Genomic DNA, 23,165 nt, shown 5'->3' on the forward strand with positions numbered 1-23,165 from the left:
GATCTCACAGGGGTCACTTACTGTACATTACGTTTTTCTGACAATGGGTATTTAAGGTCAAGGAAGGAGCATTTCTCTCAAATGGATTCTCTGTTGACATGCCCTTTCTGGCCCTTGGCCAAACCTGGAATGTATTTCCCCATAGAATCTAGCTAGGACAACCAAACAAATCACTGCATTCAGATAGACAAGGCACATAATCCCAATCTTCATGACAAGAATTTTATTTTTATTTTTTTTCTCCTTTTATTACATTTTGCATTAAATTAAAGAGATTTTTTATTTCTTTACAACATACATTAAGCCGTGAATCAGATGTTAGGAAAGTGGAGAGTAGGGCAAAAAACCTGGTGACACCACAATATTTTACAAGCTTACAAAGTTCAAAAGGGTCAAGAGGTTGAGAAGAGAGAGAGAGAATGTCTGACTTGGTTTGCATCTAGTAGCAGTGTATTATAGCGAGGGTGAGAGACAAAAAAAGGCACACACCAAAGAATCTCACTGTCCACAGCAGCTTTCACAGTCCAGCCCAATTTAGACTTTAAAAACAGTCCAGCCCTGCACTACCTTCAAAATGCTTGATGCTCCTTTACAAAAAGAAAAGAGAAAAGAAAAGAAAGAAAATGTACTCAATAATTACTACATGTCCATGAAAAATATGTGCTTTCAGCATTGTGACCTTTGCTGACAGCATCAGAGAATTTCATTCCGTATGGACATGGCAGTTTCCTAAGCATGAGCAACAGCAGCTAAGGGCGAAACGTTTCTACACAATAAATCTTTAGACCAGCATTATTCTAGACCTGGGAAAACAGCCGGTTCAAGTGCTCTTGTGTAAATAAAAGGTGTAAATGGGGCCTTATTGTTTCCAGGGCTCTGTTGTGGTGGGAACTCAAAATATGACCTTGCCCCGAATTAATTCACCTCCAGAGTCCAGACACTGATCACTTGTACATTTGTTATCCACTTAAACCCTCTATTCTTAATAAAACGGACCTGAGTTGCAACTGTACTTGGACCTTTTTTCCGTCTACACCAAATCTCTCCGGCAAAAATAGCTGATTTACAAATCGCGTTGCGCTTGTAGATCTATTTTTGGCAAATGTTCCTCCCAGAATAGGCATGCTGGGGTTCAAGTGGTTAAGTTATGGTGGATACAATGCACAAAACTGATAGCAGACCTGGTTCTGAGAGTGAACATCCCTTGACTCCCTTTTTGACTAAACCTAAACTGTTGCACATGACACGGTCACCTGCAACCGAACCCTGCAAGCGTCTATGTAGTACATATGTTAGTTTAGAACAGGTCACATGATTACACTCGTTCTTATGTTAGCTGTGGTTTGAGACGTAGTTGGCTTTCCTCCAATGACAAATAGAAAAATGCTTGACGTAAAAAAAACTCTACACACAAGACAGAAGGGAGTGCTCTGTTGATTTAAATGTGCAGGGGGTGATGGATAAGAAACCTCCAGGTCAGATTGTAAATTACAATTCTCATCCTCTTGTAAGACCTTGATGATGACAGTTAGTGGAATAAAACAAAATAAAGGATCACTAAACCTCTTCAAACTGTGTTTCATGTATTAAAAAAAAAAACAAGGACGAGGAAAAAGCATGGGTTAAATAACATATACATCAGCTAATATTGTTGTTTTTAATACATCTTCTCTCTTCACAGGAACCAGCCTGTTTCTGCAAACTGCCAACAAAGTGAGTGTTATGGTGTCTGTTAGAAGCCCTGGAGTGGTGTTTGTGTACTGGTTGTGTTTCTCATACTGAACCATGGTTTATTATTGCAGTGCACTAGCAAGACCCGCTTTTGGCCCCCCTCAGTTAACAAAACGTTAATTGTTCAATTGAACAATCAATTAACCATCACTGCAATCAAAACAGCAAAAGAAAGTGAAAGTAAAAACAAATAACCAGGACATTTAAAATGGCATGAAATAGAAAAAAATAAAAACACTCACAACATCATCATTGACACTGCCAACACAACATAAAGGGCATTAAGAGCATTAATGGCACAATCAGAAATGAACCACAAACGAGTGTGTGTGTGTGTGTGTGTGTGTGTGTGTGTGTGTGTGTGTGTGTGTGTGTGTGTGTGTGTGTGTGTGTGTGTGTGTGTGTGTGTGTGTGTGTGTGCGCACGCACGCGCGTGCGTGCGAGTGAGAGAGAGCAAGAGAGAGGAAAAGAAACCCTCTATCTTCTCCTCTTCTGCACTGTATGTTTAGGGACCAGATTTACAACAAGAACACCTACATTCTTTAATTGCCTTTTTTTTTATCAAACCAGGGAAATATGATTCAAGAAAAATAAAATAAAAAATACTACGAGGAGACAAAGATAACAGCTAAAAAAAGAAAACATTGTCACTACTTTTAGGGTGTAAGGCACAAATTTACATGTGGAAGAGAAACAGGCAATTTGAACAGGTTTTCTCGTTTCTCTTTTTGCCTGCTCATCTGCGTGATGCGGATTGAAGAGGGTGATGCGTCTCAGGGTGGAGGCACTGCTCCATCACTGGCCAAGCGCCAACCAACGTCCACACATGGTTCGTTTTTCGTCCGCACGCATGTGCATACTGTGCGTAGATTTCCATACTGTTGTTGTCACTGCTGCGGCTGCTTCACTGTCTTTCTTCGCAACGTGCAACGCAGCGTGAGCTTTGGATGGCACCGGCAAGCCGGCGACCAATCGGGCCCACGCACACACACAAAACCACAGTGCTGATTGGAGGGATTCTCATTGAAGGAGTGAAAGGGTGAGTTTCAGGAAGTCACTTTTTTTTCTGATTGATCTAAAACAACAGAGATTCTGGTCCGCGAAAGGGAAAAGTCCTCATCTGGCACAGTTTAAATAAATATCTCCTCCTTTAACACGGAGGTTACATATATCTTAAGCTGCAGAACCCCTGGGTCCCACTGACCAAACAGTAAGACCACGTGGACCTTTAATCATCAACAACGTTCTACTGGCTCCAGTTTAATGACTTTAAATAAAAAAAAGATTTCACACTTGATTAATTAATATTAAAAGATTTCTTCTCCCACATCTTTCTCTCGTTCTCTCTTGCTGAGCCTAAAATGTCAGTCTTTTTGTTTTATTGTCTTCAAAAGCACTTAATAAAAATAAATACAACAAGCTATTAGTGTTTAACAGTCATGTGTTATTCAGTGACCAGTACAGTAGAGATTCTTCTGGCCCACGCTCGCAGCCAAACCAAAGGCAGGACTTGATTGCTTGTGTCCAGGATCACTGTAACACTGAGAGGCCTTTCACAGTTTCCTACGTAAACTTGGGCAGCTGTCTGACTCGCTAGGTCCAAGTGCCCGCTGGCGTTATGTCCCCCAGTCCTTGACAGCTGTACTGTACACCAATTTCGCCACGCTGTCATCTTGTGTGCTTTCGTCAGATTGATGATGAGAAACAAAACAGTCAGTACAAGTTGTGGCGGTCGAAAAGACCGCAGAGTCAACACAGCCGCCGCCACCTTTCGGATGCTACAGGTCGGCTCGTTTCGCCGTTGGATTAAATAACTTGGGAACAAGCATCATCATCTTCGGTGTTCCCGCGATGTGTGTTAACAGAGGGAGCCGGGAGCCAGCCAGAGCCTGGACTTAATGGCGGGGAGCACACGACGACAACCATTTGTATCATATTTACATATTTATATAAAAAGGAAAAGAAAAAACTTTCTTAGAAAAAAAGTGTGTTGGAATTTCCACTGTACTGTACACCGACCGCAAAAAGACATAAAGGAGATGCTCATTGTGTTCCCTGTTTTTTTTCCTTCTATTCGTTCTTCCGAAAACAAAAAAACCCTTTCACTACCGTCCGTTCACATCAGAAGTGACTGGCTGACTCTGACTCTCTAACTATGTGCAGGAGTCACTGCACTTAACTTTCGTCGAGAGCGACACTATGGAGGGTTTGGGCGGGACGTCGGGCTTGAGGTGTTTGACCCCCGTTCGGGGCAGCGAGCCGTAGGCACCGATTCCGACCTGCCGCGACAGAGACATGCCCTGCACGGTCATGTGTATGGAGTCCACCCTCTGGGGGGCAGGGGGTGGGGTCTCCACGCGGTTAAAGCTGTGATGTCGCGCCAGGTGGGAGGAGTTGGACGAGTTGGTGTTGTGCCTCTTGAGTGCGGAAGAGCCGGACGCCGAGGAACCCGAGCCCTTCCGCAGCCCGTACACTGAGGAGTGGACCTCCAGCCGTTTGCCCATCTGCGGGACAGCAGGCGGGATGGTGAGCGAGGCCTCCCGCTGGGGCACGCGCGGCGGCAGCACCCCGTCCGGGTCCACCATGTTGATGCCATGACAAGGGCTCTTCATTGTCTTGTACTCCAGAGTGGCACCCTGGTCCATGGCCTCCATGGCGCCGTGACCCAGGCTCAGGTCAGCGCGGTGGGGCTGCTCCACGTACTCATGCTGGTAGGTCTGCGGGTGCTGCTGGAGGTGGGGCGGCAGCTGGTGCTGGTGCTGCGGCAGAGGCAGAACCACCACACTGGGGATGTGGCCTGGAGAGCCCCTTAGGGGCAGGTCTGTAGGGATGACGACCGACCCCATGTGCGCCATGTCCTTCGTGCAGGCATTGATGAGGTTCTGGTTCCTCTCCCACTCGCGGCTCCCACGACTGGGCTTACGGCGAGGCTGCATGGGTGTGGACTCTGGTGTTGGTAGAGCTGCTAGGTCCAGGTGGTGCTGGTCAGCCTTGATCAACATCTTGGTGTTGGGTGTCAGCCTGCCATTGTGCATCAGGGGGGTGAGGATCGCCTCGGGGCGGCCATCTTTGGCCTGCGTCTCAAACAAGCCCGTTAGCTTGGTGACGCTGTTCATAGAGCCACGGCGGGAGTGGAGGTGGAGGGCGTCTTTCTCCTTACGGCCCGCCAGGTCCACGTCGCGCCGCCTGTGGTCGCAGATGCAGTAGACGATGATGCCAGAGAAGATGGCGCCCATTGCAAAGGCCAGGATGACAGCAATAGCCAAAAGGGTGATAGGGACGAGCTGGTCACGGCCCTTCTGGAAGCTCTCACGGATAACGCCTGCAGAGAGAGATGGAGAGGATCAGAATGATAGATGAACAGAGGACAGGAGTTAATAATAATGTTATTATTGGGCTTTTCAAAAATGACCTGTGATGTGTTTGTAAGGAAGAGGAGCTGTTGGGGAGGCAATAAGCATATTAGTGGAAGGAAAACAAGCCACGGATAAAGGGAAAATGTAAAATAAAAAGAAAAGTGTTAAATTACAATAAAATAATATTTTCTGAGTAAACAAGATTAGAGGCTCGAACAATTTCATGGAAAAAAACATGTAAATGAAGAGAAGTTTACCCCATCTAAACGACGACCTATTAAAATTGGACACAAAGGTTGCGTTTAAAGTAAAAAATATTCAGCACTTCCCCAAAATCCAATCCAAACGTGGCAGAGTTATTGTGATTCACATTGCAAATATGACATAAAAACCTGGGCTGAAATGAAAAAAAGATATGAGCAGAGATAAAGGAGTCTCATACGTCTGAACCCTTTCTTCTCATAGATGCAAATAGGACGCTTTTCATAAAGCTTGGATCCAATCTCATGAATCACAGAGAATATATTAAAAACCCTCTTAGTATGCGCTAAATCCAATGGGCTGTGTCATCAGTGTATTATGAAAGCGCCACTTTCAAGGACCAAGGCAATCTGTGATCTGGCCAAATAAAGGATTATTCAATAAAAATCTTACATAGCTATGAAGTATTCCAGCAATGGGGAATAATACTATAAGGACACCAGTTCTGAGGCTGCATGTAATAAAATGGACCATAACACAGAATCAGGGGTTAGCAATAATCTAACACACATCTATGTAGACAGACACCCAACACCCAACCCATGCATGCCGTGCGCACTGGCACCCACACACGCATGCACACACACGTTTGTATTACTATACTTTTGAATGCCATTTGTACACTTTTTGGGGGGTATTTTTTTAGCTTAAAGCTAAAGCCAGAAATATCATATCTACAAGCTCTCAAGTGAGATTGTAGTTGCTATTTTTGGTGTGCGACACTGGCACAGCAAAAAATATACATTTACACATTCATAGACTAAGTACAAGTTGGGCATAACTGTAGCCCAACCTCTAAACCTAACCTCTAAATATCTAAACCTATCCCTTATTCCAAAACGGAATCCCACAAATGCTTTTTAACCATAAAAACATAAAATCTTTCTTGTGAGGACCAGTAAAATGGTCCTTACAATATCCATTTCTCAAATTCTGTTATACTTGTGGGGACATTTGGCCACATGCACGCACGCACGCACAAGAACAGATGATAACATCCCGTCTGGTGACAAATGTAGCTCTGTGTTCCTTGTATTACACACGCCATTCCACAGCGTACATGAGATTCATAATGCATTCAGACATGACCTGTGGCCAGCACAGATCCGTTACCACAGACAGGGGATTAGCCAGGTGGATTCCATCATGTAGGACGGCCCCAGCTTTGTACTTCAGCAATTCGTGCTACAATAACTCACCTCTGGAAAAGCTGAAACTTGGTTGTTTTTTGAACAGTGTTTAGTTCTGTTTTTCAATTTGTTATAAATGTTTTGGTTTGGCTCAGAAAATGGTTTCTACAGTAATTTCAATGCTTGCACTAGGCTACCAAAACTAAAATGTTAGTTATTTTCCCACAGGAGACAAGTGTCCCAAAATTATACAAAACGCTGATGCGGTCTGCCAATTACTCATCTAGCGTTTCTATCTTGGCTGTGTCACAAACATGCACATATTTCTGGGTCTCTTCTGCAAGACATAACACAGAAACAGACAGAGCACACTAATCTGTTCTAATGGAACAAAACTCTAGGCTCTGCCACAGCAAAATCCTCGGTGTTACTTAAACTCTGAGGGTGTTAACACTGTGGTGAAACAAAACACCAAATCCATAATCCTGCAGTCTTAGTTCATGTTTTAAAATGTTTAAAACATGTTTAAAATGTCCTTTACAGCCAAAATATAGCCCTAATCTCTATCCAGTATATCATTTGCGATTTATTCTACAGCGCAAGATAAGAGCAGTTTACACAATGTAAATTTGTAACAAATATTGGTCACATTTGTACACTCTCCAAGTTAAATTAAACCTGAGGAGTTTACGGTGTACACACATTCCATATCAACTGAAAAAACTAAAATGTACGACACTCGTCTCTATGGCCGCTGTCACGGTAAGCATCTGCTTGGACTGTACAATATGTCATTCAGTGTTGAGCGAACCTTTCTGGGACATCTTTTTCAGGCCAAAGTAGTTTCTTATCGGCGGATTTGTTCAGGGACGCAGAGAGTCCGAGAAGTGATGACTTTTATCTCCAGTGCATTATTAATGTTTGACATGTGTTAGGCAGCGGTCTGGGAAGACAAACTGACCTGTCCGTGTGTGAAAGCATCTGCTTCCCATCTCAACACAACACCATCTAGGAACCAGAGAGATACTTTTACTCACTGCTATCTTTCATCTCGCAAGCTTTCTTCTTCTTGTTCTAAAGTGCTATATCTCTTTTTTTGGCTTTCTTCTTTCCTTTCTTCTACTGGTCTCCTCTACAGAACAATGAATCACTTCTCTGACCCTCTTCTCCTCTACGGGGTGATTTCTTCCATATAATCCGGCTCCCATACAGGAGCCGTTCTCCTCGGAAATAAAAAAGACTGTAATTTTAACCTTGTGGTCATTATGAGTTATCATCCTCTGACAGAAATGGCAAGTTGTGATGTGTGCTCGTTGAGAAGTGCCGGGTTGGAACATTTCGTTCCCGAGATGAGGGAGAGAACCGCGAGGAGAACAGAACTCAGCCTGAGGTTAGGAGTCCTGAAAAGTCTCTGAAAAGTATTTACATAAGAAAGAAAGTGTGAGCATAAACACAACGTTTGGCAAAGTCTTTGTTCCATAATCATTGTTAAACCTAAATACAGTCTTTCATCTGTTTACGGTGCTAGTATCCTGAACGAAAACATACAAGGAAAATAAAACAAGAGCTGGACATTGAATATAGTGCTACTGGCTAACTTTCCTTGGATTTCACATTGAATATCATGGCCTGCAGGAACCAGCACTGAGAGGATTGACATTCTCTTGATCCAGGCATAGCGGGGAGGTTAAGACCTCCATTTAACCTGCACTGGATGGGTTCTGCCTCTGTTATCTCTTTCCATCTTTTTCTCCTCTCGCCTGTTTTAGGCAAACACACGCACGCACGCACGCAGGCACGCACACACACCAGAACTTCTTACTTTGAAAGGTTCTGGGGGTAAATACACCTAACTCCAGGCCTAAAAAAGAAAAAGACATTTAAAGCACTGGCTCTTAAAGTGGGGTCCGGGGTCCCCAGGGGCCCTTGAGAGGGTTCTAGGGGGTCCCCAGCAACAGTTTAAACATTGATGCTAGGGTGACCATACGTCCTCTTTTACCCGGACATGTCCTCTTTTGGGGTGCTGTCCAGCCAGTCCGGGGGTTTCTTATAAATTCCTTAAAATGTCCGGGTTTTTGCACGTATCACAGTCACAGACCATTAAAGCGTGCGTATTTACAATGTACAAGTTGGTCACAAAAAAAAGAGCTTGCCTGGGGAGCAGGAGTCCCCAGTTGCCTCAGGTTCGATTCCAGGCCTGGCCAGCAAAGTGTCGACTGGTCGAAGTGTCCATTTCACAGGGGAAAGTCAATGGCAGTTTACCTTTTCTTCTCTATTTTTAATGATGATCTTTCACTTGCTTTTGCCATTGTATATCACATCTGCATCTTCCAACCTGTAGGATAGTGACACGGCCACTTTGGTTTCCAGTTCAGAGTAAGAAAAAAATAGCATCGTTTTGGTTCCAGTTCCAAACCAACTTTAGCGTTCTGAACCAATTCATTTTCAGTGGAAACACTCTGAACTGGTTCAAAATTAGGCGGGAAAAAATAACAGAACCGGTTCAACCCCGGTGGAAAAGGGGCCTTTGAGAGGTGTATTTCCACCCAGAACCCCGGAACGTGTATTATTCATAATACTCTGCCCAGCGCGCCCTCGTTCAGATCAAAGCAGAGCTCGCTGCACTGCACCGTAATGCAGTGCAAACGCAAATGCTGTTTCACTGATGAAATACAGAAAAAAGTACCAGTGTTTTTCTTGGTGACCAATGAGAAGCTTAGTGTATTGTCTGCAAAGATGGCACCTGCAAGCCCATACCAACACTGCAAAGCACATAAGACAGCTGTGTGAGGTGAGAGCTCTTCCGCCAATTAAATTGACCGGATATTTTGTACAAACTGGCAAAGCAGAAGATATGGTGGTTTGAAGAATGGGATTGGGAAGCCTAAGACTTGAGATATTATTTAATTTAGTTACAAAGCTGAATATTAATACAGAAGTCAAGAGGCCTCCTTAAAATCAGTGGTTCTCAAACCTTTTAATTTCAAGGACCCCCATAACTCTGAGAGTGTACAAATGAAATTAATTCCATTTGTAGACTCTAAGAGTTACAGACCTGCGAAGGGTCCATTTGGAACCCCCTCAAGGAACCCTGAGGGTCCCTGGATCTCGCTTTTGAGAACCACTTTTGGGGATTCAGAATATGGTCACCTTTATGCACTATTTTGTTTTTAGGCTATTTCCGAATAACGTTGACAAATCTCCCCTTATGGGAGTCCCTGGCACAATATCTTTTCAAATGGTGACCCACACAGGCAAATGTATATCAATTTGGGGAACTTTGACATGAAAAGGTTTGAGAACCACTTAAAGAGTTCTATCTTTCATGTATGGACTCTGTTGTTCCTGCTCTGAACATCAAAGACAGTGGAGTTTTGAAGGACACTGAGGCTTCCAGACGACGGCAGGCTTTTAAATCACGGTGGCTTTGCTGCTTCACATTTATTTAAAAGGCTCATTTGTTACCATACAAACCCATTGGGAAACTGCTTCAAAACCCGACCCGACCTTGAAGTGAAGTGTTGTGTAAAATGTATTGATTTCCTGCTTTGGGTTTACCTTGTAACTTTCTGACTATACAGCGACTTATAATCAACCAGCTTCCACTCGTTTGGAAGCTCCCAGGATGCTTTGCGAGAAAACACAGAGACTCAACACTTCAGGCGGCAGCTGAATTGATCAGAATTTCATACTGCCTCAGGCCTTAATATACAGACATTAAATACATATTGCTTGCTGTCAAAACAGCCAGGGTCAGCAATACTTACTGTACTTCTGAATGAGAAGTATTGAAATCTGGTTTGACTGGAACATAATGCAGAGTCCATCTCTTTCTCTCTCTCTCTCACACACACACACACACACACACACACACACACACACACACACACACACACACACACACACACACACACACACACACACACACACACACACACACACACACACACACACACACACACACACACACACACACACACACACACACACACACACATTCTTTTAATCTCTTCAGAAGTGCACCAACTGAATTAAGGCCACAGAGCTCCTCTTTGTCTGGTGTTGGGAAAACTTCAAAGACAGTTTAACATCACAGAGAGGTTGCGGAGGGGGCCTTAACCTCCAACTTGAGGCCATTAAACAAAAATACATTGTCTGGAAGTAATACAAGTGGTCTTATCAGACCGAAACTGCTCACACTGACGTGTTGGTTCGGCGTCTGCCCGCCTTGAAAGACAAGACCGCTTGCTCATGAGCACAAACATTGGACACAGAGCCAGAAAAGTTGAAGGGAGGATGAAGGCTAGAAGAGGGCAGGGTTCAATTTGCTGGGGGGGATGGGGGGAATCTATGCCTCTGCTTTTGATACCCCTCCTTTGGTCATTTATTTTTAAGGGGATATGTTTTATCCCTGCTTCTTGTCAGACTGAATTAAATGCATGCATTTCCTTTTGGAAAATGTTGACTGATATATTTGATATTTATATGTTATATCACAATTGAACAATTTAATAAAAAAATTAACCACATTTTCCAAAATGTGTCAAAATATCATTTTGTTAAATTTAAAATAACAAAGATAGATCTACAAGCTCACAAGGCACCTTGTAGAGCTGCAAGTTACGGCTATTTTTATATAGGGTTTAAGAGGTTAAGAAAATAAATCCCATCCGTTTAAAAATAATAATAATAATAATTACATCAAACCCTGTAGGAGAGCAAAAATTACTCAGGTAACATTAACTCAGGATTACATTTTCTCATAATTACATTTACTCAGTAATGAAGCCTTTGAAAGTTGCCAAAGTGTCAAGGACCCAATTTTTCTCATCTTCTTCAGTAAGTGGAGGGGGCCATTTAGAGGGAATTCATGTTGCAATTTTTTTAATCATGCGTAGGATATTATCACATTTACAAAGTAAATCATGAAAGCAATTCATGCTGCATCTTAAATCTTGTGTACTATCGCATTTACATCATGAAGGCAATTCATGCTGCAATTTAAAACTTGTGTGGGATATTATCGCATTTAAATCATGAATGCAACTCATGTTGCATTTTAAATCGCGTGTTGGATATTATCGCCTTTAAATCATGAAAGGAATTGATGTTGCGTTTTAAAATGTGTGCAGGATATTATCACGTTTAGACGTGTGTCTACTCTGCTCAGTGTTTGCATTCTGGGAGGCACTTAACTTGCAATGTTAAAACTGTTATTCAATATTAATTGAGACGACGGCTCGTAATGAACTGTGCGCTGATGAGCGAGTTAAAAGGTAATTAAGCATCCAATTACGTCTTAATGGATTGTAGGTATTATTGCAATGTACCTCTCCACCAACGTTCTAACGTACAGTGCAGCGGTTTGTCACGATCATTGCTAATCAACCCAGCGCTAATCGTTTTTTTAACATTTTCCATCATCTGCGTGATTCAGCTGAGACTAACTTTGTATTAATGGCTGATATGCATATTAAGAGACTCTACTCTGCATAAATAAGCCAACCCAACTATACCCAATTACTTCTCAATCTGCATGAATAGTTCGCTGACAATGGCTGCACATTAGGGATTTACTCAAATCTCTCACAGAGATTTTCTGAAAAGTTGGACAATTACTTTTGTGGCAAGGCACTTGAATTTGAATTGCTGTCTGACTATTGTCCATAGAATGGATTGATGAATTATTCAGTCCTGGTGAATCACCAATCTAAAAAAAAAAGTACATTAGGCCTCCTTTCATCATGTTATGACCGATAGAGCCAGTGTCAAGCCTCTGACTTCTACTATGGTTGATTGTCGTCAAGTGTCGGGCATTAGTTACAAGTGTCCTGTATGCAGTAGGAGCCCATAATAATTCATAATTAGAGCTCAATTTACAGAGTACCTGAACTTTAACAATGGACGAGCTTGAATCCAAGTGGTTGACTCACTCACGTAGAGATGTTGACAATGTTCCATTTTTCAACGAGAGAGAGAGAGAGAGAGAGAGAGAGAGAGAGAGAGAGAGAGAGAGAGAGAGAGAGAGAGAGAGAGAGAGAGAGAGAATCCTACCACTGTAGGTGGCTTGCAGAAAGAGCAGGAGTCAAACGCCCCAAAAGAAAAATAGTAAAATGTAACATGTAGTAAAATGTATGTAGTGAAAGCCATCCCACAGTGCAAGTCTGCTTTCATAAGCTCCAGCACAGGCATGAGGTCTCATTAAAATGGGTCCCCAATCAGCAAAACGGAGAAGGAAACAGAGCGTGTGTGTGTGAGGAAAGCAAAGTCAGTCTGGGAGGACAACATGCTGATCAGGGAAGTAAAGTGTGGCTTGATGTCAAGTCAAGGAAGTGCAGAACAAGGATTATCACAGCATCCAATCCTGTTTTTCTTATGACTTACAACAAACTGCAAATTATACATAAATTTCAGGAGTGCAATAATTATTCAACAAGAGACTGTCTAGTATAAGTCATGTATTAATTATAGAATGTTTACTAGTACAGGTGTATTGTGCTGTCCAGGATTCAGAAAACATTCCTTGTAAAAACCCTTCCACAGTGCAATCGTTCAGCCTTCAATGTGAAACCACCAAGAGTGAATCTGAGTAAAGTGTTCAAAATATCAGGATTTTTGGCACAAACAAGTAATTGGCATCACCTGTGTGAGAGAGGTCTGACTGTATCCCCTATAAAGCCAGATACACCTTGGCAAAGTGGTGTCAGAAAGATGCCTGCAGCAGAAAATAACCCTCTCCCGGCAGCTGTCAGACAGTCTATATCATTGTGAAATCCTGACACACAGGGGGCTCATATTTCTTGATAAGCTATATATTATTTGGCCAAGAAATGTCTTTCAGTCATAAAAGACACAACTGAAATGTTTCCAGGTCATCTATAAAAGCTTGACACGCTCGTCAAATTGAGCAAATCAAATTCACGGAGACACATGAATTATAAGTGTTCAGGAACCGATTCTCTGCACCATCCTTGATGAGAAAATTGCTGTGAATACTTATCCTTGTGAAATATGAGTATTACACAAGAAAACAAAGAAGGTTAATCTCATACGCCAAAGGTACTGTACAGCACAGATTTTCTCTTTTGTTTTATCCTCATAAGATGTTCCAATACCGGTCCAACACCGATTCCTTCCAAATGCATTTCCAGTGTTGGTACAGTAGCTACTAGCTACTGTACCAAGACTGGTAACTAATCCTGAGTATTAGTTTAAACTAACACAGGATTTCACTGCGTAGATGAGCTCAGTTAGTTGAGTGCACATACAACAGAGAGCATTGTGCAAAGTTAGAGTTGTGGTCTGGTGCGCAAACGGACAACAGAGAGACAAGGCAAACATGAGGAGAGAGAAAACAATAGGCTTCGACCGTAACCCCGGTTCTCTGATAATATGAGAGACATTGAAGTGAGTACTAGAAAGAGAACACTGTCGTTACTCCCCTCCGTTATGTTTAACTTTCACTCTTATCTCCCTCTCCTTTCTGTTCTCTTCCTCTCCCATCCCTCTCTGCTGCTCAGTATTGTATCTATCTCAGTTCCTCTGTCTTCTATCTCTTCGCATCTTCACATCAACCCTGTCTGTCGCACTTCTCTATTCTCGGCAGTTTGGAATTAGTGCCGATTCCTCCCCGATCGCTGTCTCTCCATTTCTCTCTCTCTCAGTATCCTCCCCCTTCCTGTGTTTTTCTCTAGCTTATTGTCTCCGCCAGGCCGTAAGGCATGGCGAGAGAGTATGTTTTACCCTCCGTCCGTGTGTCCGTCCGTGTGTCCGTCCGTGTGTCCGTGTGTTACCACCAAATCTCCGGCACCGTTGGCCCGGTCGCTGCGAAACTGTGCACACACACTCCCTGGATGCCAATTCAGAACCTCTGCCTCAAATTTTTCACATGGGCCTGTTATAGCGCCACCAGGAGGCCGATTTGTGCAAAACCCATTTTTTCACATTATTCCTACAGTTTTTAACCAAACGTCATGCAAATCGGTACACAGTATCTCTATAGTCATGTGATCAACCCTGATCTGTCCGATTTCCCATATTCCATCCTTATTGGTTAAGGTTGCCATCCAAAGTTTGCAGGATTGGTCCGTTTTGAACAAACTGCCTCAAACCATGAACGCAGCGTGCGATTTCCATGAAATTTCACACGCACATTCCCACTAGGCCGAGGAAGAAATGCCACCCTTTTCACATTGGCCTGTTATAGCGCCACCAGCAGGTCTAATTTAGCAAAACACATTTTTGGAACAAAATGCTTCAAATCATGAATGCAGTGTCCGATTGCCGTGAACGACCTAAGAATAAATGGCACCCTTTTCACATTGGCCTATTATAGCGCCACCAGGAGGCCACAATAACGTATCTGACCTGGCGGAGACCTGTGCTCCGAGGAGCACTTTATCTAGTTTATCCTCACATCTCTCTCTCTCTCTCTCAATCTCAATCTCTCTCTTCCTCCCTCCCTTACCTTAGATTGCCTCTATAATTAACCCATAAATTGAAACGACACAGCAATGGCTACAGGTCTAGGTGGGGGAGGGATAGATAGAGATAGATAGGTCGAGGAGGGATAGGGGTATTAAATAAGAAGGGGGGTTTGAGAAAGAGGTGAACGAGCGAGAGAGAGAGAGAGAGAGAGAGAGAGAGAGAGAGAGAGAGAGAGAGAGAGAGAGAGAGAGAGAGAGAGAGAGAGAGAGAGAGAGAGAGAGAGAGAGAAGAAAAGCAGGGCAGGACTCAGGGACTCATTCCCAGATGGGAGAAGAGCTATGACCCTGGCTGGAGAGGAGGCAGGGAGCGAGGGGAGAGAGAACCAAAGAGGGCGAAGACATGTGGGGAAGGAGGTGAAGAAGGGAGGTAGGAAGGGGAGGGATGCTCTATAAATACATGTAGGAATTCATTTGCGCTAGCTAAGGTATAGCCTTGGAACATGCCATCCTAGTCGGATGAGAGAGGTCCTGTGGAAGGGAGTCTAATCACAATGGCAGCAGATGGGGCAGAGGACAGAGGAGAGGTTGACATGGGACTCGGGAGGAGCAGGGATTATTTGGGGCAGGGTACGGGGGCAGGGGAGAGGTGGCAAATATCACACAGACAGATGAGAGCCAGACAGAATGGAGGGCAGACAGACACAAACACAGAGATCAAATGTACTGTGAAAAAAAAAAAAAACTCAGCACCAGTGGTGTAAAGTAACTAAGTACATTTACTCAAGTACTGTACTTAAGTACAATGTTGAGGTATTTTTTACTTTACTGGAGTATTTCCAATTTTCTGTACTTTTACTTCTACTCCACTACATCTTAGAGGCAAATATTGTACTTTTACTACACTACAATTATTTTAATACTTTAGTTACTAGTTACTTTGCAATGATCAATTATTATATTATAAGCCATACATTAACCACTTTAGCCCTATTTTATCCACAGGCTATTTGAAAATAGCCGATCTAAAAGCTCACATCTGCTATTTTCAAACATTTTAGTACTTTTACTTTTGGTACTTTAAGTACATTTTGATACCAATACTTTTGTACTTTTATTCAAGTAAATGTTGAATTCCAGACTTTTACTTGTAACAGAGTATTGCTACATTGCAGTATTGATACTTTTACTTAGGTAAAATACCTAACTTTTTACACCCCTGCTCAGCACACGCACACACAAACACACACATAACCAGCCACCTGGCGACTGCTACAGCCCCGTTGGTACACTGGGTAACCATGCCACTGGGTGCTAAGTATCACCAGTGTGTGAATGCTCATCTCTTTTCAGATTGTTGTAATTGCTCTGGAGGTGCTGGGCCAATACATACTGGCAGTGCTGTACAGTAATATTCATTAGCCGATAAGCTCCCACAATGACTCGACTGCAAATGAAAAAGTTGGAGGGTAATTCTAGTTTCTTGCGAATCACGGAGAAGCTCGCCAAACAACTTTCTGGGAGTCATTACTGTGTGACTTTGAATTTCATTGAGCGTAACAAACTTTTACTGAACTTGTCAAATTAACAGTCTAGCTAAATGTTTATCCCCCATACAGTCTATAAACTGTGCACCATAAATTAATCAGTATGGGGGTAAAATTCGGATTATATTTTTCCATTATGTGAAATAGCTAATTAGTGTCTGAATCAATCACATTCAATATAATGTTAAACTGGGTCTCCAGTTTCACTTGTGCAGATTGCTGAGTTTTCACAGTACATTTGGCACCTGAAGCCAGTAATAGACGACACAAGGATGGGGAAAGAGGGAAATGAGCAGGGTTCGATTTGCTGGGGGAATGAGGAGGAAATCCATGTCTCTGCTTTTGAAATCCCCTGTCTGGTCATTCATTTTAATCACCGGGGGATATGTTATATCTCTGCTCCTTGTCAAATTGAATTAAATACATGCATTTACTTTTGGGAAATGTTTGATAAATGTGTTTGATAATATCACAATTAATCAATGTAATTAAATATGGGAACCACGTTTACCCTGGTGTACCTCTTTTGGGTACATTTTCTAAATTTGTCAAAATTTATCAAAAAAGAATAATAATTCATTCATAGCGCATCTGTAAGCTCACAATGTGTCACATCGCAACACATTTTGAGCATGTAGATCGGCTATATTTGACAAAGTGTATATAGCTTAAGTGGTTACAAAAATGTTTTCTTTTTGTTACAAATCGAACCCTGGGAATGAGTACTGTTGACGGCAGTGCTCAATTTGCCATGCAGAAATAAATGCATTAAGCTGTGTGGAGGAAAAACAGTGCTTAATACCATCAAAGCAATAATAGCAGAACATAATTAAATAAAATTATAAATAGCGAAGAAAATAACATCTCCAAACCATGCAAAAAAACATCATGAAACACTGACAAAGAAACCAACAAAAGAAAAACAGACAAATCTCATCAGAGCTGACTTTTAGAAAGTGCAAAAGAAATGAAACAGTAGAGCTGAACAGATATTTACTGAAATAAGCTGTAAAAGGTGTCATATAAAAACAATAACAATAATACAGAAAAAAAGACAGCGAGAAGCATTGTTTTGAAATGTGAGCCCTCGTTGCTGGTTACCTGAGCAAGACACATTGACTGACAGCCACGGCCCAAAGAAAGGAAATTAAGTTTGTTTGCGCCTTCATAATATATTCATTTGTAAACCTCCTGGATGCATGTTTTGGTTCACCAGGCGAGATAGCTTCCGGTAGCACTCAGCAAAATCTGCAGTGTTCATTTTGAAGTTGCAATCCGTAACTTTCTAACCTGGGATTTGAACCCTGGTCTCCTGCATGAGAGACCAAATTTCTATCGCTCAGCCAAGAAGCCACACCCAGTTTGCCAGGGGAGATATTTCACTTATGATCTTCAGGCATTACGACTTGTAGCTGTCCTACCCGACACCAGGGTTTCTCACCGGACACCAATGGAAACAAGCCATATAGGCTACCATACAGATTGGTTAAAATAAAATTGTATTCGTTCAAATAAGTTCCGGATTGCAGCTTTAAGTCTGAGAGTGAAAAAAAACAGGTCCAATTGGTTGCATGTTTACATTCTTGGAGGATTTTACAGGGTCACAACTTGATTCAGATCAGCGGAACTCGATCCTTAAAGAAGGCTCTTAGTCACGTGACACCTGCTCAGGTAAAGGCAAACGAGGGCAGCGACAGCATGTCGTGATGCTAGCCGTGGGCATGCTGTCTGAAGTGTCTGCCACCATTGTGCTCTGATCTACCAAGCCGGTGCCGAGTCGCTGCTTCCGGCTGACACGTGTGACAGTAACGGTAACTGCCACGCCCCAAAGATGGTCACACAGAGGTCAGCATGGAGCCTTTTCACAGCCAACATTTTGATGAGGTATAAAGGCAGCTGAATGCAATAACGTTAATCATGGGCGTGTTTCATTTTGGTCTTTCTGGGCGCCAGCATGAAGCTAGCTGTCACTGTAAACAACACACCCACAATGAATGTTATTACCTTCAGCTGTGTTTATCCGTCAAACTGTCTGCTGTGAAAAGGGTCTATTAGAAAGTGTGAGTGGGAGAAAGTATGTGTATGTGCTTGTACAATCAACAACGTAATTTTTCTCCGAATGCATTAGCCTGTTAAATAAATGTGTGTTTTTTAATAAAGAGATGAGGCTGATTTGTGGTTTTGAGTGCTTTAAAAAAAAAGGCAGTGTGAAATATAAAGCCACTGCTGATGATTAGTCATCATCATTATTGATAATCAATATCTACTCATCACTGTGGCTGTGCTAATATCATGAACCATGTAATGCAGGAGGGACATGTCACATGTTGGGTTAATGGGACCAGTAATGTATCTGTTGTATTAGAGTATGAAACAGTAGCCCTGCAGTATGTGATTGTTTTTATTTCTCATTAACATGAAGCTTATCTCTTCCTGTTCTTTGCTTTGTCTCCTGCCTCTATCTCTCTCTCTCTCTCGCTCTCTCTCTCAATCGTTCATCCAGAGAGCTGTCCTTGAGGCAGTGTAATGTTAGGTAGGTTGTTAACACCAGAGAAAAGGGCGTTCAATGTCATATCACTATGTCACAGCGCATGACAGAGGGCCAGGGCCATCTTCTTGCGGAAATAAATACATTGCAATCTCCTTCTTCAGAGCGTAATGGTCTGGATATTACATCTCCTGTGGGACATTACAGTCCATGGCTAATAAATCTAGCGTACAGTTTGTGTGTGTGCAGAGACATCTTTAATACCGCCGTATCTCTCCATATGTACGAGTGCATTTGTGTATGAATGTTCCTGCACACATGTATGTGTGTGTGTGTGATTGCGCGTGTATGCATTTCTCCGCATGTCTGTGTGTTTGCGAGCTGTGCAAATGCGTTGTATGTGCAGTACGAGACAATTTGCCCCCAGTGACAGATTCATCCGCCAACTCTGTGTCTAGTCAGCCGGAAGCAGCCAGGCAGCGGTAAATCTCAATTACTATGAACCCCTCCCTGGCTCCCCCTGAGCCCCCCATCCCCTCCCTTGCCACAGGTGACAGTGGACCAAATGGGCCGTTTATTGTTTTTTCGTTCCAAGGCTTACCATTGGTTTCGGGCTGCGTCTGAGATGGCACGGCCATGTAGGGCTCCTCCCCTTTGTCTGAGCTCATGGGGGGGTCCTTACGTTCCACCATGCGCCCCCGGCCCAGGGGGCCCTCTGCCGCCTCCGGCAGGGCGGAGGTGGGGAGTGGGAGGGTGTGTTGGTGGTGGTGGTGGTGGCCTGCCGGACACAACACAGGTTAAACTAGGGCTCAGCACGGACACACGCACACACACACACACACACACACACACACACACACACACACACACACACACAACATGCTGGCAGGGATGCACGCTTTCAAGCACACACTCAAGGATGGAGATTGAGAGACTGCCCATGTAGTATTTCTCTGGGTGCATACTGCATACTGTAGTTACAAACCCACTCAAGGCCAACCCCCCCCCCCCTCCCCACACACACACACACACACGCATACACTCACAAACGAACGCACGTACGCACGCATGCACACACACACATCCACATTCAACTCTCTTATACACTTGAGCACAGACAGCTGTTGGGCTGTGTGAGGCAGAAAAGTGTTTCTCCCAGGTGACCCCGTGGGCAACTCATTAGCAAGTATACGAGAGTGTGTGTGTGTGTGTGTGTGTGTGTGTGTGTGTGTGTGTGTGTACATATGTCAAAGCCATGGCCCTGTCCCAGTATCTTCCCTTGTGTTTCCCTCTCCTTCTGTGTCGCCTGTTGGTCTGTGTGTGTGTGTGTGTGTGTGTGTGTGTGTGTGTGTGTGTGTGTGTGTGTGTGTGTGTGTGTGTGTTCCTGTCCTGCTGCTCACTCACCTGGAACCTACACACCTGCCATCCATCAGCTCATCACCTCTCCTACTTATAAACCCTGGCTCTTCACCCAAGTGATTACTGTAGTTCTTGGTGGTTGTTCCAAAATTGTTCTAACGGTCTTTCCTTGTTCTCAGGATCACCCTTCGTCTGCCTGCTCTCTTGCCTGCCAGTCCGCCTGCCATTCCATCCTGCCCACGCCTTTCACCATCGCTCCTCAACTCCTAGCCATCCTCTACAAATAAACCTTCTTACGTCCTATAGTATATACTGCAGACGGAGAATAATGTTTTAGCTATTTTTGAAAAAATATTATAAATTATTGAAATGTTTTGCCTATAATGATATGCCCAAGGTTGAAAGTAGTTAACCTCACCTTATCTCCTGTGTATGTGTTTTGCATTTGAGTTTTCTCAGAACTCCTGTTTCTCTCGTGACCTTGGTGTGGAACAAAAGAAGGTCTCTTTCTCTCTCTGGGTATATCTCAAGTCTCTTATTTCCTTGATCCTTACTTGAACCAGAATTCGTTCTTTTGACGGTTGTCCCTAAAAGCCCTCATTTCTCTGCTGAGGAGCAAGGAGGCATCTTTGAGGAGCTATGGGCGAGGATACACAAGAGCATCCTTCCCGGAAGACTTTTAGCTGAACGCCATGACATTAATTACATGTCTCCCGCTCTGCGTCGTGCCTAACAACACCCCATAGCATTCTAAAATCACTGTAAACCACTGCCTCTTGGGGCTTATTGCTTTAACATAGTATGTGAGTGAAATAATGTGCTGTGTGTCCCACAGAATGCATCTGTGGTGACACAGTTTAGTTGCAGTGTGTGTGTGTGTGTGTGTGTGTGTGTGTGTGTGTGTGTGTGTGTGTGTGTGTGTGTGTGTGTGTGTGTTTGAGAGAGAAAGAGAATGATGGTAAACGCAAGTGTCGGTTATATATGTGTGTGTGTGTGTGTGTGTGTGTGTGTGTGTGTGTGTGTGTGTGTGTGTGTGTGTGTGTGTGTGTGTGTGTGTGTGTGTGTGTGTGTGTGTGTGTGTATGCGTGCCCGTCTTTGTGTAAGTGTCGCAAGTGTTGGTAATATGCCGACATGAAACTGCAGTGGGGCAAATTAAACTGTGGCCACAGTTTAATATATTAATGAGAAACCCTGGTGTGTCATGGCTCGTAGGTTGCCCTTTACTGATAGGTCTGAAATATGTTTCATTTAACAGTGACAGAGTACTTGGCACAGCAAGGCAAGGCTAAAGACTGTTCTTTCATTTCCATCAATGAGCAGGTCATCAGCCTATCAGTGTGGCAAACTATGACAAATGACTCGACAAAATTGTAAATACAAGTAAATGTGTCTAAACAGAGTCATGAAGATGGGGGTTGGGGGCTACTGTTTGTGTCAGTGTGAATATAACGGTAACAACAGATGCTGGCAGCAGATCCAGCTGTGCCACCATAATCAAAAAAGGATGTTGCTTCACATGATTCTTCAAAGGGGGGGAAAACTAATTTTTCCTCATTTCCTCTCTCCTCACATGGTTTCCTTTCGTCTCTCCGTATATCCTCAGATAAGACGAAGACACAAGGAAAAAAGGCACATGAGAGAAACATGGACGGGAATAAGGGACTTGGGATGTACACTCCATCTCTCTCCTGTTCTCACTGCAAAAGACCCCAGGAAGACTAAAGGCTCATTCATGTGTATCTAATGGGGATCCTTTAATAAACTAACACAAATATATATGTGGCATTACTTTAACGCCTCGAAACCTCTTTTTATTTAGAAGGACAGCCATAAACACTGATTTCATCCCCTGTCTGTCTGTCTGCCTGCCTGTCTGTCTTCATTTAAGCACAGCACATTTTGGAAGACTTAGCAGATCAATCATTTGAGGTCGCTGTAAAGGCTTAATTAATTTCCTCCGATCGAACTCATCCCTGTAATTACACTTCCTAATGGGAGTCAGGATGACTGGCCAACAGTTCAACAGGGTATCACAACTCAGCTAGTGAGGTCAGAGCCATGATGAGGATCGCAAGACAGGAGACATCTGCATGATTGGGATATATCTGGAGATTAGTATTCATTTACTACAACCTTTAGAGAAAGTTTCACTTGCACATCTTCAAATGTAAAAGTGTTAGCACCGTCTCATTGCTGCTAGCCCTAGCACAACCCCCCCCCACCCCATCTTTCATCTGCTCTTCTTCCACCGTCTCAATCGATCACTGTCAAGTCTTCTGCCTGCTCGTCTCTGTACATCTGCTCGTATCGCAGACTTGGTGTTTACGAAGGTCCCTCCATACGTTTAACAAGAGGAGGCATATTTCTAAGCCACAGCATTGGCATTATGCGTCCCACGTACTCGTGGCAAATTTACCGTAGATGATTTTCGTATAAGCTGCACTTGGCCATGCTGTGAGTTATAGGAGTTGTTATGTTATGGAAGGCAGCGTTTAAGCCCCTATGTTAAAGATGAAGATGGGCTACGCTCTGATCAACAGCTTTGCTGGTAATCAGCCACCCCCACCCCCCCACCTGGACTACAGTAAACCATTTTAACACGCTCCCTTCAATGTGGGCGCAGTATGCACGCAAGTGTACGTATGTGTTTGCGAGGATTGCGAAAAATATTGTGTCCATGCACTCGTTCAATGAGGGTGACATTTGAGGGGGCTAACACTACTGCTTGGTTGGTGAACTGGGCACAGCAGCACCGACTAACATCCCCCCCATACCCCAACCACCCAACCCCACCAGCATCCTCCTCCTCCCCGTGTGGCGTAGCAATCATTAAAATGATTTATTTAACTATTGGCCCAAGGCTGAGAGAT

General features: G+C 43.4%; 1 protein-coding gene across 2 annotated transcripts in view; it reads right to left on the reverse strand.

Moving 5' to 3' along the window:
• Positions 1–221: 221 nt before the first annotated feature.
• Positions 222–23,165, reverse strand: part of sema6a (sema domain, transmembrane domain (TM), and cytoplasmic domain, (semaphorin) 6A) — a 129,099-nt gene continuing 106,155 nt past the window's right edge. Inside the window, exons 18-19 of one of the 2 annotated variants that reach the window (XM_084054063.1) lie at positions 19,538–19,714; positions 222–5,053 (exon numbers count right to left, since the gene is read on the reverse strand). In XM_084054063.1, coding sequence (XP_083910189.1) covers positions 3,885–5,053; positions 19,538–19,714 — 1,346 coding nt within the window. In that variant the 3' untranslated portion in view covers positions 222–3,884. The remainder of the gene's footprint in view (positions 5,054–19,537; positions 19,715–23,165) is intronic. The other variant, XM_084054064.1, reaches the window with a different exon arrangement.

This window comes from Gymnoscopelus microlampas (assembly GCF_963454915.1).
Source record: "Gymnoscopelus microlampas genome assembly, chromosome: 4".
Lineage (NCBI taxonomy): Eukaryota > Metazoa > Chordata > Actinopteri > Myctophiformes > Myctophidae > Gymnoscopelus > Gymnoscopelus microlampas.